At 42.4% G+C, this 13,516-nt stretch overlaps 1 protein-coding gene across 6 annotated transcripts in view; it reads right to left on the bottom strand.

Moving 5' to 3' along the window:
• The window catches only part of ELMO1 (engulfment and cell motility 1), a 581,836-nt gene that overhangs the window by 32,627 nt on the left and 535,693 nt on the right, over positions 1-13,516 (bottom strand). For all 6 annotated transcript variants that reach the window (XM_070787263.1, XM_019958763.2, XM_019958762.2 and 3 more), the window contains 2 exons: positions 8,186-8,349; positions 330-442 (listed from right to left, as the gene is read on the bottom strand). In XM_070787263.1, the coding sequence (XP_070643364.1) occupies positions 330-442; positions 8,186-8,349 (277 nt within the window). The remainder of the gene's footprint in view (positions 1-329; positions 443-8,185; positions 8,350-13,516) is intronic.

Here is a 13,516-nt window from a genome sequence, read left to right as displayed (position 1 = left end):
CTGGGAAGATGACATGCATTAACATGGGTCAAGTGAGAGCCTGGCACATGGTAAACACTCAGTAATGTTAGCTGTTGTGGGACCACTTCTGGCAGACATGAGGCATGAAATGGTTCAGGTGACTCTTCAGTTCCACGGGTCTTCTGCTGATTTTAGATTTTGATTCTTCCTGGGTCTATATGGGAAATTAAAACTTACCTGGAATAAGTTAGAGCTATTCTTATTCTGAGTACAATGCTGCTTAGCCGACCCTTAAACGAACACCCATACCCATGTGATTCCTTAGGGAGCAGGCCACTGTTCTTCCTTGCTAGGTCTGGAAACAATACCTTGCCTCCGCCGGCAGTTGAGTTTCCTAAAGCAGGTCCCTTCTACGAGGCGGTTCAGGCGTTGTTGTTTGATCAGCTCCAAGATTTCTGGCTGGATCTTCTCCTTTAGTTCCCTGTGAAAGGATAAACACATATTCCACAACCCACCTTGAGAAAAGCACTTGTCTGAAAGGGCACCATGGCAGAGAGGGCAGGTGCGTAAAAGCTCCATCTTTTCCTGAACATCCCCAGACCTCCTAGGTTGGTGCTTTAGAGAATCATTTATTAAGCATCAGTAAACAGGGTTGTCTGCTGTAGTAACTGTATAGATTCTCTGACTTTTACAGAATACCCACAAGAGCCCCAATCACTTCAGTGACGTTCTTCTAGACTGATGTCTCCAGAGACATTTTGTCTCTTGTTTTATAAAGTCACAGATACAAATTTATGCAAAAATTCACTTAGTTCTTCTGAGACAATGAATTACTGGTCATATTCTACTCCGTACAGCAGATAGATAAACTCCTAGACTACATGTGTGATCTGACCAAACAGGAGTGATGGACAACCATGTGGTGACTATTGTACAGCAAACACAGTGTTGGGTGAAGCAAAGGACCACTTACAAAGCGGAATAACATATTGTCCGAGATTTTAGCCCATAGAGATGGGGATAATGAGGGCATAAATTAAGGATTTGCATCTTGTCTCAGGCTAATACAGTGTAATTTAGGTTTAGATGTACTATGCTGTAAAGATGAGTACAGTGGGTTGTGAACCCTTTTTTTTTTCTCAAGAGCAGAGATTTTTTTATCTTGTGAAATTTTAGGTAGCACCCTCATATTTGAGTATATTAAAGCTAGAGTTTTTCTAGTTGAAGATGTATAGAGAGACCTAGAGTCTAGCCCTCAGAGCAGTGTTGAAAGCAGTGACCCAAATTCAAAAGATTAGGATTTCCATCTAGGCTCTGCTCATAACTGGCATTTCATGTAGCTCCTCTAAGTCTCTCCTCATTCGTAAAATGGGAACAAGAATGTTTCCTTCCAAAGGGGATAGTGTGAGTATAAGTGAGCTGTAAGCGCTGGGCAGGAATGCCAAGCGTTTCTGGATTTGCTTAGATAATATTCTCGCCTTTCCTCAGGACAAACATTTCTTGTGCCCATGTGTAGTCAAGGCTCACATTTTTCGTAAGCTTCAGCCTTAACTCTGGGCTACTCTGGATCATAAGCAATCTATCTTCACGTGGTATTCTGTTCCCAGGTATGAAAGGCCCTACACATTCAGTCAGTGTGTGCTATGAGCCAGGCAGTGTACTAGGCAAATGTAGCTCATTTAACACCCTTCTCTCCTCCCCACCAAAGAACCCCCGACTTGTGGGAACAGGTATTAATATCATCAGTCCCATCTCACAGATGGAGAAATAGCTTACAGAAGTGAAGCCCTGAATAGGAGTACACAATCAAGTGTTTCTTGTGCAAACTGCTTCTATTCACTCCTGAGAAAAAAATAAAGAATAAAAAGCGATATGAAAGGATCTGGCCATCTAACCAGGTATGCTAGTAAGCTGTTGATACATATTTGGACTTAAATGGCCTCAAATACCAGGGCATTTGATACTGTTCCATCTGACCAGTTTTAAAGCTGAATGTGGATATTCACCCCAATGGTACAGCTTGGTGCATCTGCTCTCTGTGCATTTTCTCTTCTGGTGTGGGTCTCACAGGGTCTCATCTCAGGCATTCAGATCACTAACATTACCTATTATCAGCATTCAGTTTTTGCAGAATGGACTCAGAATTGCAGTTTTGATGAACCCTGCTCTGAATGGACAAGAAGGTGGAAGATAGCCAAGGTAGTCACACATGACAGTAAATCACTGCTTCTGGCTTCAAGTCGGGGTAATGAGGTGGAGAAATCATGGGAGAGAGAAACTGGGAATTTCATCCATTCTTAGGTTAGAGATGCACCTTTAAAGAATAGTTTTCCTAGGCTAGAGTTAACTATTAAAATGGAGATGAGGATGCAGAGATGAGGACCAGAAGGAGGAATAACTGAAAGAACTTGATGATTTATGATTTTTAGTGTAAGAGGCAGATGTTGTCATCATAGCACCTTCCGTTATGAACCATCTCTGGGGATGGACTGTCAGAATAAGCGGATCTGCTGCTACAAAGGTTACCTTTTCTTGTTATGAACCCCAAGGACCCCAAAACATGTTTAGGCAATGAGGGAAATGGAATAGCTTTTTTCTTTTTTGTAAGTGATGTCCTCTTCTTTCCCGCAAATGGGCTCAGTAGCTGCAGACTTCACTCATATTAGGAAAACATATGTAATCCCTACATGGTGTTTCTGTGAATGAGATATGACCTCTGGGGGAATCCTGGTAATAAACATGGGCTGAAATTGGGCTTTGACATTCTCAGCTTGGGGTCAATGAGGTCAAGGTCATGGGTTCACTAGCTCTGCTTTGATAAATATTCCTCTATTTCTAGCTAAAAGCTTTGTAAATAAATAAAAGGAGGAAGATTAATGGAGGTAGAATAAATGAGTGTATGAAGGGCAGTTCAAAGTCTAGCACTGTTTCCGGAAGAGAATTCCAAGTCTAAGCCCAATGAGGACGGTGACATATGCAGAGGACAGACAGCACCACTAGACTGGTGAGCCTCCTTTCTGGACCTGTGTTCACCTAGAACAGAGGCTGCATTGAACACTGGCATTGGCTATGAAAGCCATGAGCGAAGCTTGTGACCAGTCTTTAACAAGGATGTAGATTTGCAGGACAGGAAGTCCTGGCTCTATCTGCTTTTCCTTTTTCTTCCTCACCTACCTGTACTGTACACTCCGAGATAAGATGAGGTGTAAACGAATATATTCACAGTGTCAGTTTTACCATTTCTATATTGATAGTGAGACAACTTGTTAAATTCTGGTTATCGACTCATAATAAGAGTGACTAATTCTCAGAGTGTTTGTTAAGTGCAGGGCATATACTAAGGGCTTTTCATGTATTACTTCACTGAGTCCTCTGAACAACTCAACAGTGTAGACATTTTATTAACTGTTTTTAGAAATGAGAAAAACAGGTTTAGAATGGGTGATAGAACTTGACTGAGGAGCCACATTTGCAAGCGATGGCCTGGGAATCTGATCCCGGGTCTGTTAGCTCCTGGGTCTGCGCTTTCCACATTTTGCTACTCTGCTTCCATGGTGTCTGTCCCTGCAGCTCCCCTCCCCCTCCCCCAACATCATGGCAAATGATCTATTTGGGGACTTATTAAGCTTTTTATATCCATTGCTACTGCTGCTGCTAAGTCACTTCAGTCGTGTCCGACTCTGTGCGACCCCATAGACGGCAGCCCACCAGGCTCCGCCGTCCCTGGGATTCTCTAGGCAAGAACACTGGAGTGGGTTGCCATTTCTTTCTCCAATGTGTGAAAGTGAAAAAGGAAAGTGAAGTCGCTCAGTCGTGTCCAACTCTTGGCAACCCCATGGACTGCAGCCCACCAGGCTCCTCTGTCCATGGGATTTTCCAGGCAAGAGTACTGGAGTGGGGTGCCACTCAGGTCAATTGTGCGGATGAACTTATCTGCCCTGTAAAGTCACACAAGGTAGAAAGTAACAAATACCTTCTTCTGAAATAATTAGTCAAGAGCTAAGAAAGAAAACAGAGCTTCTTCAACCCACTGAATACACAGTCTTCCAAAATATTTGTTCACCCAGAGCTTGCATTTTTCTGCTCAGGAAATATAAACATTTTATAAAAATGAGATGTACGCCTTGAGGGATTGTCGTGGCTCTGAGATTTGCTTCCATGCTGTGTGCAGCAGCCAGGTGAGGGGAAGGGGATGGTCAGCAGTGTTCTGCACCAGAGATCAACCATCCAGCCCAGCCACTGCCCAATCTGCAAAATGAAAAGCTTGAACTGGATGACCTTAAAGTTGCTTTTCAGTTCTAAAATATGAATTCCTAAGCCCCAAGCTTGGGTTAGATGTGTCTCCTATGTGCTTTTGTGACAATCTACCCGCCTGCGCTTCCTCTCACCTGGCACTAAGCACAGTCCCTGATAATCCCTGCTAATCTCAGCTTTGAAGCCTGGCACAGGGACAACCAAGTGTCTCTGTTTCTCTGCCTGTCCCAGCACCTCGGGACCTTGCAGGAAGGAGTTACTCAATACATACTTGTTAAGTGAATGAATGAATGAATACAATCATACATGGTTCTCTGCATTTTCTTTGTTGTGGGTTTATCCCATGAGCCACTGTGGCAGCATTTAGACTTCATCCAACTACAATGAGTTCCTGTCTAGCAGATCATTCTAACAGACAGAGCATCACTGGAGAAGCAGCTGGAGGCTGGTAGCCTCCTGCCTACTTCAGGGGCCAGGATAGGGATAAGGCTGGTTCATGGCCTCCCCCATGAAATAGCTCTGACAAGTTTTTATGACTTTACCAGAGCTCTGGTGGACCATGGTGCTTTTTAGTCCCATGCCCAAGTGATGATGCCAATGTATATACATACAGGAGATTTCTTTTGTATTTTCATAGCTTCTCTCTATACAATAAGCATAAAGGTATATAATAATAAAAATAAAGATAAGAGTTTCTTATAATTACTGGAAAGCAAGGGAAATGAAACTTCAGAACGTCATAGCAGAGCCTTGAGAAGTAAAGATATGAAGTCAAAGCAGGAGCAAAATATTTGAACTTGACAAGCACTTAACAGTCTTATTTGGAACAAAGTCATGGTCAAACATTAATTTAGAATCACTTGGCCTTTTGGACTTAACTGAAGTGGTCCCTTAAGACTCTCTTTAGGCTTTAAGAATTGTTGTCAAAAGCATAATAAAATCTTCTTGTGTTCACACATCTGCTGAAACAAACATGAAATCCAACATTTCAGTACTGTAGGTCCCAGGATGGGGCAAAGGGCCTCTGTCCCTCCTTGCAAGAGAGAAACTGCATCAGGAATCACCTCTCACCAATCAGAATGGCCATCAATGAAAATCTACAAACAATCAATGCTGGAGAGGGTGTAGGGAAAAAGGAACCCTCCTACTCTGTTGGTAGGACTATAAATTGATACAGTCACTATGGAGAACAGTATGCTGCTGCTGCTGCTGCATTGCTTCAGTCATGTCCGACTCTGTGCGACCCCATAGACGGCAGCTCACCAGGCTCCCCGGTCCCTGGGATTCTCCAGGCAAGAACACTGGAGTGGGTTGCCATTTCCTTCTCCAATGCATGAAAGTGAAAAGTGAAAGTGAAATCGCTCTGTCGTGCCTGACCCTCAGCGACCCCATGGACTGCAGCCTACCAGGCTCCTCCGTCCATGGGATTTTCCAGGCAAGAGTACTGGAGTGGGTTGCCATTGCCTTCTCTGGGAGAAGTTCCTTAAAAACTAAAAATAGAACTACCATAGAATCCTGCAGCCCCACTCCTAAGTATATGTGTGGAGAAAACTATAATTCAAAAAAACATATGCACTTCTATGTTCATAGCAGCACTATTTACAATATCCAAGACATGGAAACAATGTAAATGTCCATTGACAGAGAAATGAATAAAGAAAATGTGGTGCATAGATACGATGGAATACTACTAAGTCATAAAAAAGAATAAACTAAGTCATAAAAAAGAATAAAATAATGCCACTTTCAGCAACATGGATGGGCCTAGAGATTATCATGCTAAGTGAAGTAAGTCAAACAGAGGAAGACAAATACCATTTAATATCACTTATGTGTGGGATCTAAAAAAAAAATGAATGTTATAAATGAACTTATACCCCCAAAAGAAATAGACCCACAGACATAGACATGGTCACTTGTGGTTACCAAAGCAGATGAAGGGGATAAATTAGTAGTTTGGGATTAACATATACACACTGCTACGCATAAAACAGATAATTGGCAAGGACCCACTGTATAGCATAGGGAAATATATTCAATATTTTGTAATAACCTATAAGGGAAAAGAATGTGAAATGTATCTATCTATCTATTACTTTGCTGTACACCTGAAACTAACATGACATTGCAAGTCAACTATGTTTCAATAACAGACTCTTTTAATTAAAAAAAAAAGAAATAAACAGCATCTCTGAGGAGTCAGCTGTTTATTCAAAGCTCTTTCTACTTGGTATTCAGGGGCTGTTATCTTCTTCTATTAATAGATGATGACCAAAGCAAAACCCCAGCTCTGCCTCTTACAAGTGCTGCCTGCTGCTTGCTGTGGATATGGGTTAGGTTTTACATAGATGTGAGCTTCCAAAGGGGCTTCCCAGGTAGCTCAGGTTTAAAGAACCCGCCTGCCAATGCAGGAGATGTAGGAGATGCGGGTTTGATCCCTGGGTCAGGAAGATCCCCTGGAGGAGGAAATGGAAACCTACTGCAAATGACAACCTGCTCCAGTATTCTTGCTTGGGAAACTCCATGGACAGAGGAGCCTAGCAGTGTACAGTTCATGGGGTCCAAACTGTCGCATGCAACTGAGCGACTAAGCACGAATAAGCCACCAAAGGCCCTGAGGAAGCATTTCCCCTCCCCTGCTGCCTAACCTCATCCCCACAAAAGCCCACAGTTCCGCTCTGCAGCTTCTAATGATGCTTCTTAAGGCTTGAAAACAAACACAGTAGATGCTATAGCTTGGCTATTTTTTTTTTCTGTGCACTTTTAAAAACTTCATCTTAGCCTTGCACTTGGCAAAGCAGCTCTGGTAGAGGAAATGAATATTAGCTAAGGGATCTGTGGGCTGGAGTTCAAGTCCTGGATCCTACACTTGCCAACAAGTTCCTTTCCTCTCTAGACTATATTCTGGTCCTCAAGTAGAATTAAGACTTGCCTTCCTCACACAGGTGTGAGGACATGATCATAGCATAAGGAACATGAGGAGGTGCTTTGCAAATCGCCAAGCACTGAACATATCAGATATATTGGAGCAAGAAACAGAAAGCAGGGATAAAGAAAAGGAATCAGAGAGAGAGAGATGTTGAAGAGGTGCTTCATGACACCAAGGATGTAAGATGGTTTCAGAAGAAGCCACATTCAGTCTTTCGAGGGAAGAATGAGAGTAAATGTCAAACACCTTCCTTACTTCCCATTCTGTTTCCTATTTTCTTTCCTATGAAGTATAAGGTAACAAAATTGACCTAGTTCTAAGAAAAGGACACAGGAAGATAAACAGCTCAATACTAAGAAAAGATAAAGGAAACAACAGTCTAAAACAGTGTGCATGTTCAAGGTTTAGAACATCATAAAGATGGAGATGAAATTACACAACCATTGCAAGTGCCCCTGATGCAAAGTCCTGTGAAAACGAGCCCCCTGATTCTTCACCTCAGGCCTCTGGGTTGATAGCTACAAGAGATGTTCTGCTGATAGCCATATGAGACGTTCTGATGCGAAGCAGAGCCAATGGGGCAGGGAGACAGTGGGTCTTTCCCTGTCAAGCTCACACTCCCTCCCACCCATGACACTTCAATGGTCCTCTTGTTTTAATTATCGTGAAGTCTCATTCTGGCTGGAGCAGAACATCTTGCCACTCAAGAGTGCCTACATAGAATATAGCTTTATGGACAAAACAAAAAAGATTGTCCCAAGTATTAGAAAAGTTGCCAGTCTTTTCAGCTGCAAATCCTTAGAGGACTCATCAGTAACGGGGTCACTTCTTGGTTTAGATTCTTCTGCCAGCACCTCCTGTCTCCACCTCCCCATAGCCTACCCCTGCCCAGCCTTTCTCAAGGAGTTGCTGAGACTTCAGGAACTGAGTAGAGATCTTTCATTGGCTTTCCATGCAACACAGCCCAGCTGGGTGATAGGCTTTCACTCTAGAAACGGTGCGTCAGAGCTGTTGAGAAGGCAGGGGTCAGAGGTAACTTACAAAATCGGGCGAGACTGGAAATCTTCCTGGTTCATCCTCTCAGACTGGCGGATTTTCAGGATTTCTGTGTAGCTCAGGTTCTGCAGTTTGCTCTTGAACTGGTCCAGGGAGCTAGGCTTGGTTGTAAGAGCTCTCATAACCTGTTCCTTCACCACCTGCATTACCTGTGAGATTGAAGGAAAACCATAATTTTCCTGGGGATTGACCTTACCCATTCAGAAAAATCTTCCACAGATTATGGTTCCCTAGCCCCCGGTTCCCTTCGTTTGCACTTTTGGCCCCAACTTGGAGTGTGCTTTTCCAAAGAGTCAACTGCTATGATATACAGCTTCCATTTCCTTCTATACTACTGGAATTGCAAGGAAAAGGTGGATTGACTAACTTTGAATTGGGAAGGGAGAGGGAGACTTAGGGTGGGAGGGTGTATACCTATTTATTTGCTTGATATATTATATGACTGTAGACAATGCAACTCAAGAGAAAAAGGAGTCTAAGCAACAGCTAGAAGTCTGCATAATCATTATTTTTTTCCAGGAGAAACTCTCTGAGACACAATTAACTGTGGAAGTTTGGTTGGCACTGGTTCAAGTGAATGTGAAATAATACCTACACCCGTCCCTCCTGGGTTGCTTTTGTCATGTAGTTAAGGTCTGAGTGTTCATACAGATGATATAGCCAGAAATGTGCATGTGGTATTGCCTCTCTGAGCCGGGCACTAAAAAAAGAGGTCTACTGAATTAGAGCTGACACATCCCATTGGAAGCCTCAAGGAAAAAGAAGAATATGGTAATTGGCTGCTTCAGGACAGGTCCAGACCACAAAGGCAATTAACCATTGCCTCTATTAATGTGGATTCATCTTCATCCAAATATCTAGAGCAGGAAAAGACCAGAAAACACACAGAGGCATCCAAGAGACTGTAACCTTGCAGCTTCTTTCTTTCAAATCCTCCATTATAGATGCTAACAACAATTGTTACCCTTGATAACATACCTACTATGAGCCAGATACTATGAAAGGTACTTCATATGTATTCTTTCTTTTAATCTACTCTAATTCAGGACGTGGGTATCATCATTATTCCTATATGCAGAAACTGAAGCTTTGAAAACTTTAACTAGTCCAAAATTCTATAGATGATGGGTAGGTGGTTAAGCTGAGATTTGAACTTAGGGCTGACTGTAAATGCTGTATTTTACTGTCTTCATACCAACATTCTGGGGTCATCTGCAACTTAAAAATAAGAGTAGATCACCAGTGCACCTCAATTATGTGCTAGGTTCGGTGTCAGGCACTTTGCTGTTCATCATTTCATTTAATCCTCTTTTCAATACAGTAAACTATATGTTTTTACTAGTACTTTAAAGATAAGAAAATGGACTCAATATTGGGAAAAGAATCTGAAAAAGAATAGATATATGAATATGTATAGTTAATCACTTTAATCACTTTTCTGTACAGCTGAAACTAACACAACACTGTAAATCAACTATAATATAAAGTGCAACATTTAAAAAATATATAAGAAAATGGTTACTGAGAAGGATTGAGAACTTCTCTAAGGTCACACATATCTAGTTGAGATCTAAGATACCTGTATGGTGAACAGAACACACACTGAGTGTTGAACAGCCCCGGGGTACCACCTAGCCCATCATTATGACTGTGATCTCAGTATGCTCCTATGGCTTCTAAACAGTTATTCATTCAACAATTCAAGTACGGTAGATAGTAATTGCTCACTGATGGGGGAAAAAAACCAAACAAACAAGTATTAATTGCTCGTCGTGTCTGACTCTTTGCAACCCTATGGAATGTAGCCCGCCAGACTCCTCTATCTATGGGATTCTTCAGGCAAGAATGCTAGAGTGGGGTGTCATGCCCTCCTCCAGGGCTTCTTCCTGACCCAGGGATCAAACCCAGGTCTCCTGTGCTGCAGGCAGATTCTTTACCACCTGAGCCACCAGGGAATCCCACTCACTGGCTATTCCCACCAAAATGTCAATATTTCATGAAATGTTATTGAACAGAAGTAACAGTTTTATAGGATGGAAAAGACCGTGGCAACCAGAACTTTCAAACCCGAGTGATGGCCAGGTGATGGCAAAAAATCTCACCACCTCAAGTAATATTAGGCAGATGAAATGTCCTCCACACATTGGACAGCTTGTTGCACCAGCTGAGCTCTGTTTAATGGCATTGCCCTTCTCTGATGGTACAGGGTGCTTTCTCCAAGTGGATGTCTCTAGCACAGCTGTCCTATTACAAATAAGGACCTGTCCAGTGATCTGCTGGGGTCCACAGACATTGAGAGGCAGAACAAGAAAATGAATCCTTCTTGGTAGCAAAACAAAATGTGCCCTCAGAAAAACCAAAGCCTTGGGGGAACCCATAAGCCCATGAGTCCCCTCAGCTCAGGGATGTCTGATAGCTCACTCTTTAGTCATCTGCATGCACATTGCTTGCCCTGCCCTTGTGTAACCAGGAATCCCATGTCAACCACATTTTCCTTTAGTCAACTGAACACGGCTGAACCAAGGGTAAGATGAGTCATAGGTGGCCGGGAGACAAACAGGTCTGTCTATTTTCAAGTGCTATCAACCCTTATTTTTCCTTAAATCCTTCTAACCTTTAAGAATCCATGCCCACAGTAAGACTGCTCACTACTAGGTAATCTATTTGCATTTTCATAGGAACTATGAGGCAAGAAGTATTTTATCACATGAAATAAATCTAATTGTAGGAATCTTGAGAAACTTCAGAAGAAAATGTGAAGGATGACAGATCTATATCATTCACTATGGATCTGCTTTATCCAGTAGGCAACACTATTCTCAGAGGACTGTGTGCCATGCTTGCCTTGTCAAGAAGAGGTTGCTGGTGATAACACTGATGTAAGACTCTTGAGAGTACCTTGGACTGCAAGGAGATCCAACCAGTCCATTCTGAAGGAGATCAGCCCTGGGATTTCTTTGGAAGTAATGATACTAAGGCTGAAACTCCAGTACTTTGGCCACCTCATGCGAAGAGTTGACTCATTGGAAAAGATTCTGATGCTGGGAGGGATTGGGGGCAGGAGGAGAAGGGGACGACAGAGGATGAGATGGCTGAATGGCATCACCGACTCAATGGACATGAGTCTGGGTGAACTCCGGGAGTCGGTGATGGATAGGGAGGCCTGGCGTGCTGCAATTCATGGGGTTGCAAAGAGTCAGACACGACTGAGCGACTGAACTGAACTGAACTGAAAGGCATGAAGGCAACTGTCCTCCAGGCCAGTGACTCATGGGACTTTCTGGGGCGATGGCTGGATTACTCTGCAGTGTAATTCCACTGGTTATTAGGATTACCATAAGTCAGACTACATTTTAAAAAATATTTTTATTTATGTATCGGGCTGTGCTGGGTCTTAGTTGTGGCATGTGGGATTTTTATCTGTGGCATGTGGAATCTAATTCTTTGATCAGGAATCTCTGACTTAGCCCCTGTGCATTAGGAGTGCAATTTTAGCCAACGGACCACCAGGGATGTCCCAATCAGACTGTATTGATCGAAACTTTTTTTTTTTGAGACTTGGGAACGGATTTTCTAAAAACCCAACTACATACTGTTAATAAGAAACATGTTTTTTTTTTTTAAATATGTGCTTTTACTAAAATTTTAATTTTTTTTCTTTTTCTTTTTTTAAAATTTATTTTAAGTAGAGGCTAATTACTTTACAATATTGTATTGGTTTTGCCATACATCAACATGAATCCGCCACAGGTGTACACGTGTTCCCAATCCTGAATCCTCCTCCCACCTCCCTCCCCATACCATCCCTCTGGGTCATCCAAGTGCACCAGCCCCAAGCTTCCTGTATCCTGCATCAAACCTGGACTGGTGATTCATTTCTTATATGATATTATATGTGTTTCAATGCCATTCTCCCAAATCATCCCCCCACTCCCTCTCCCAGAGTCCAAAAGACTGTTCTATACATCTGTGTCTCTTTTGCTGTCTTGCATACAGGGTTATCGTTATCATCTTTCTAAATTCCATATATACGCATTAGTATACTGTATTGGTGTTTTTCTTTCTGGCTTACTTCACTCTGTATAATGAGCTCCAGTTTCAACCACCTCATTAGAACTGACTCAAATGTATTCTTTTTAATGGCTGAGTAATACTCCATTGGGTATATGTACCACAGCTTAAAAATTTGCTCGAGAAGCATTATTTGTGAAATCAACATAACAAACATTGCTGAGTGCTCGTGGAAAACAGATGGAAACAGTGGTTGACTTTATTTTTTGGGGCTCCAAAGTCACTGCAGATGGTGACTGCAGCCGTGAAATTAAAAGATGCTTACTCTTTGGAAGGAAAGTTATGACCAACCTAGATAGCATATTAAAAAGCAGAGACATTACTTTACCAACAAAGGTCCGTCTGGTCAAGGCTATGGTTTTTCCAGTAGTCATGTATGAATGTGACAGTTGGACTATAAAGAAAGCTGAGTGCCGAAGAATTGATGCTTTTGAACTGTGGTTTTGGAGAAGACTCTTGAGAGTCCCTTGGACTGCAAGGAGATCTAACCAGTCCATCCTAAAGGAGATCAGTCCTGGGTGTTCATTGGAAGGACTGATACTGAAGCTGAAACTCCAGTGCTTTGGCCACCTCATGCCAAGAGCTGACTCATTTGAAAAGACGCTGATGCTGGGAAAGATTGAGGGCAGGCAGAGAAGGGGATGACAGAGGATGAGATGGTTGGATGGGATCACTGACTCAATAGGCATGAGTTTGAGTAAACTCCGGGAGTTGGTGATGGACAGGGGGGCCTGGTGTGCTGCAGTTCATGGGCTTGCAGAGTTGGACATGAGTGACTGAATTGAACTGAACTGAAGGCATGCTCTTTGCCTTGTGTGAACTAAGGCTCTAATAAGAGAACCAGGATGAGCAAAGATTATGACAGCTGAAATGTGGATGTGACAGAGCAGATGGATGGATAAACATTGTTGGCAGATGGGAAGGTATTTCAAAGAAGAGAATGTCACATGAATTTAGAATGAAGTATGCATATTCAGTGATGTTGAAATAGGTAAATAATATGGAAACTACCACATCTTAACTGCTTGAAACCTGGGCTATGTCTGAATTGGAACCAGTTACATAAACATTGTTTCATGCCCCCAGTGTAACGGAAGAGAGGAAAATTTCCAGTTGACCTTCCACCTGATCTGCTTCTTTTTTTACTCAGGCTAAATGCTAAATTTGGGATGCTTCACAAATTTTGAAATTGTGACCATCTCATATCTTGCAGTATAAATGGTGGCTAAATATGGTCAAGGCTGA

This window comes from Bos indicus, chromosome 4 (assembly GCF_029378745.1).
Source record: "Bos indicus isolate NIAB-ARS_2022 breed Sahiwal x Tharparkar chromosome 4, NIAB-ARS_B.indTharparkar_mat_pri_1.0, whole genome shotgun sequence".
In the NCBI taxonomy this organism is placed as follows: Eukaryota; Metazoa; Chordata; class Mammalia; order Artiodactyla; family Bovidae; genus Bos; species Bos indicus.
The sequence above is the reverse complement of the archived record's forward strand: the minus strand, read 5'-3'. Positions and strand labels throughout refer to the sequence as shown.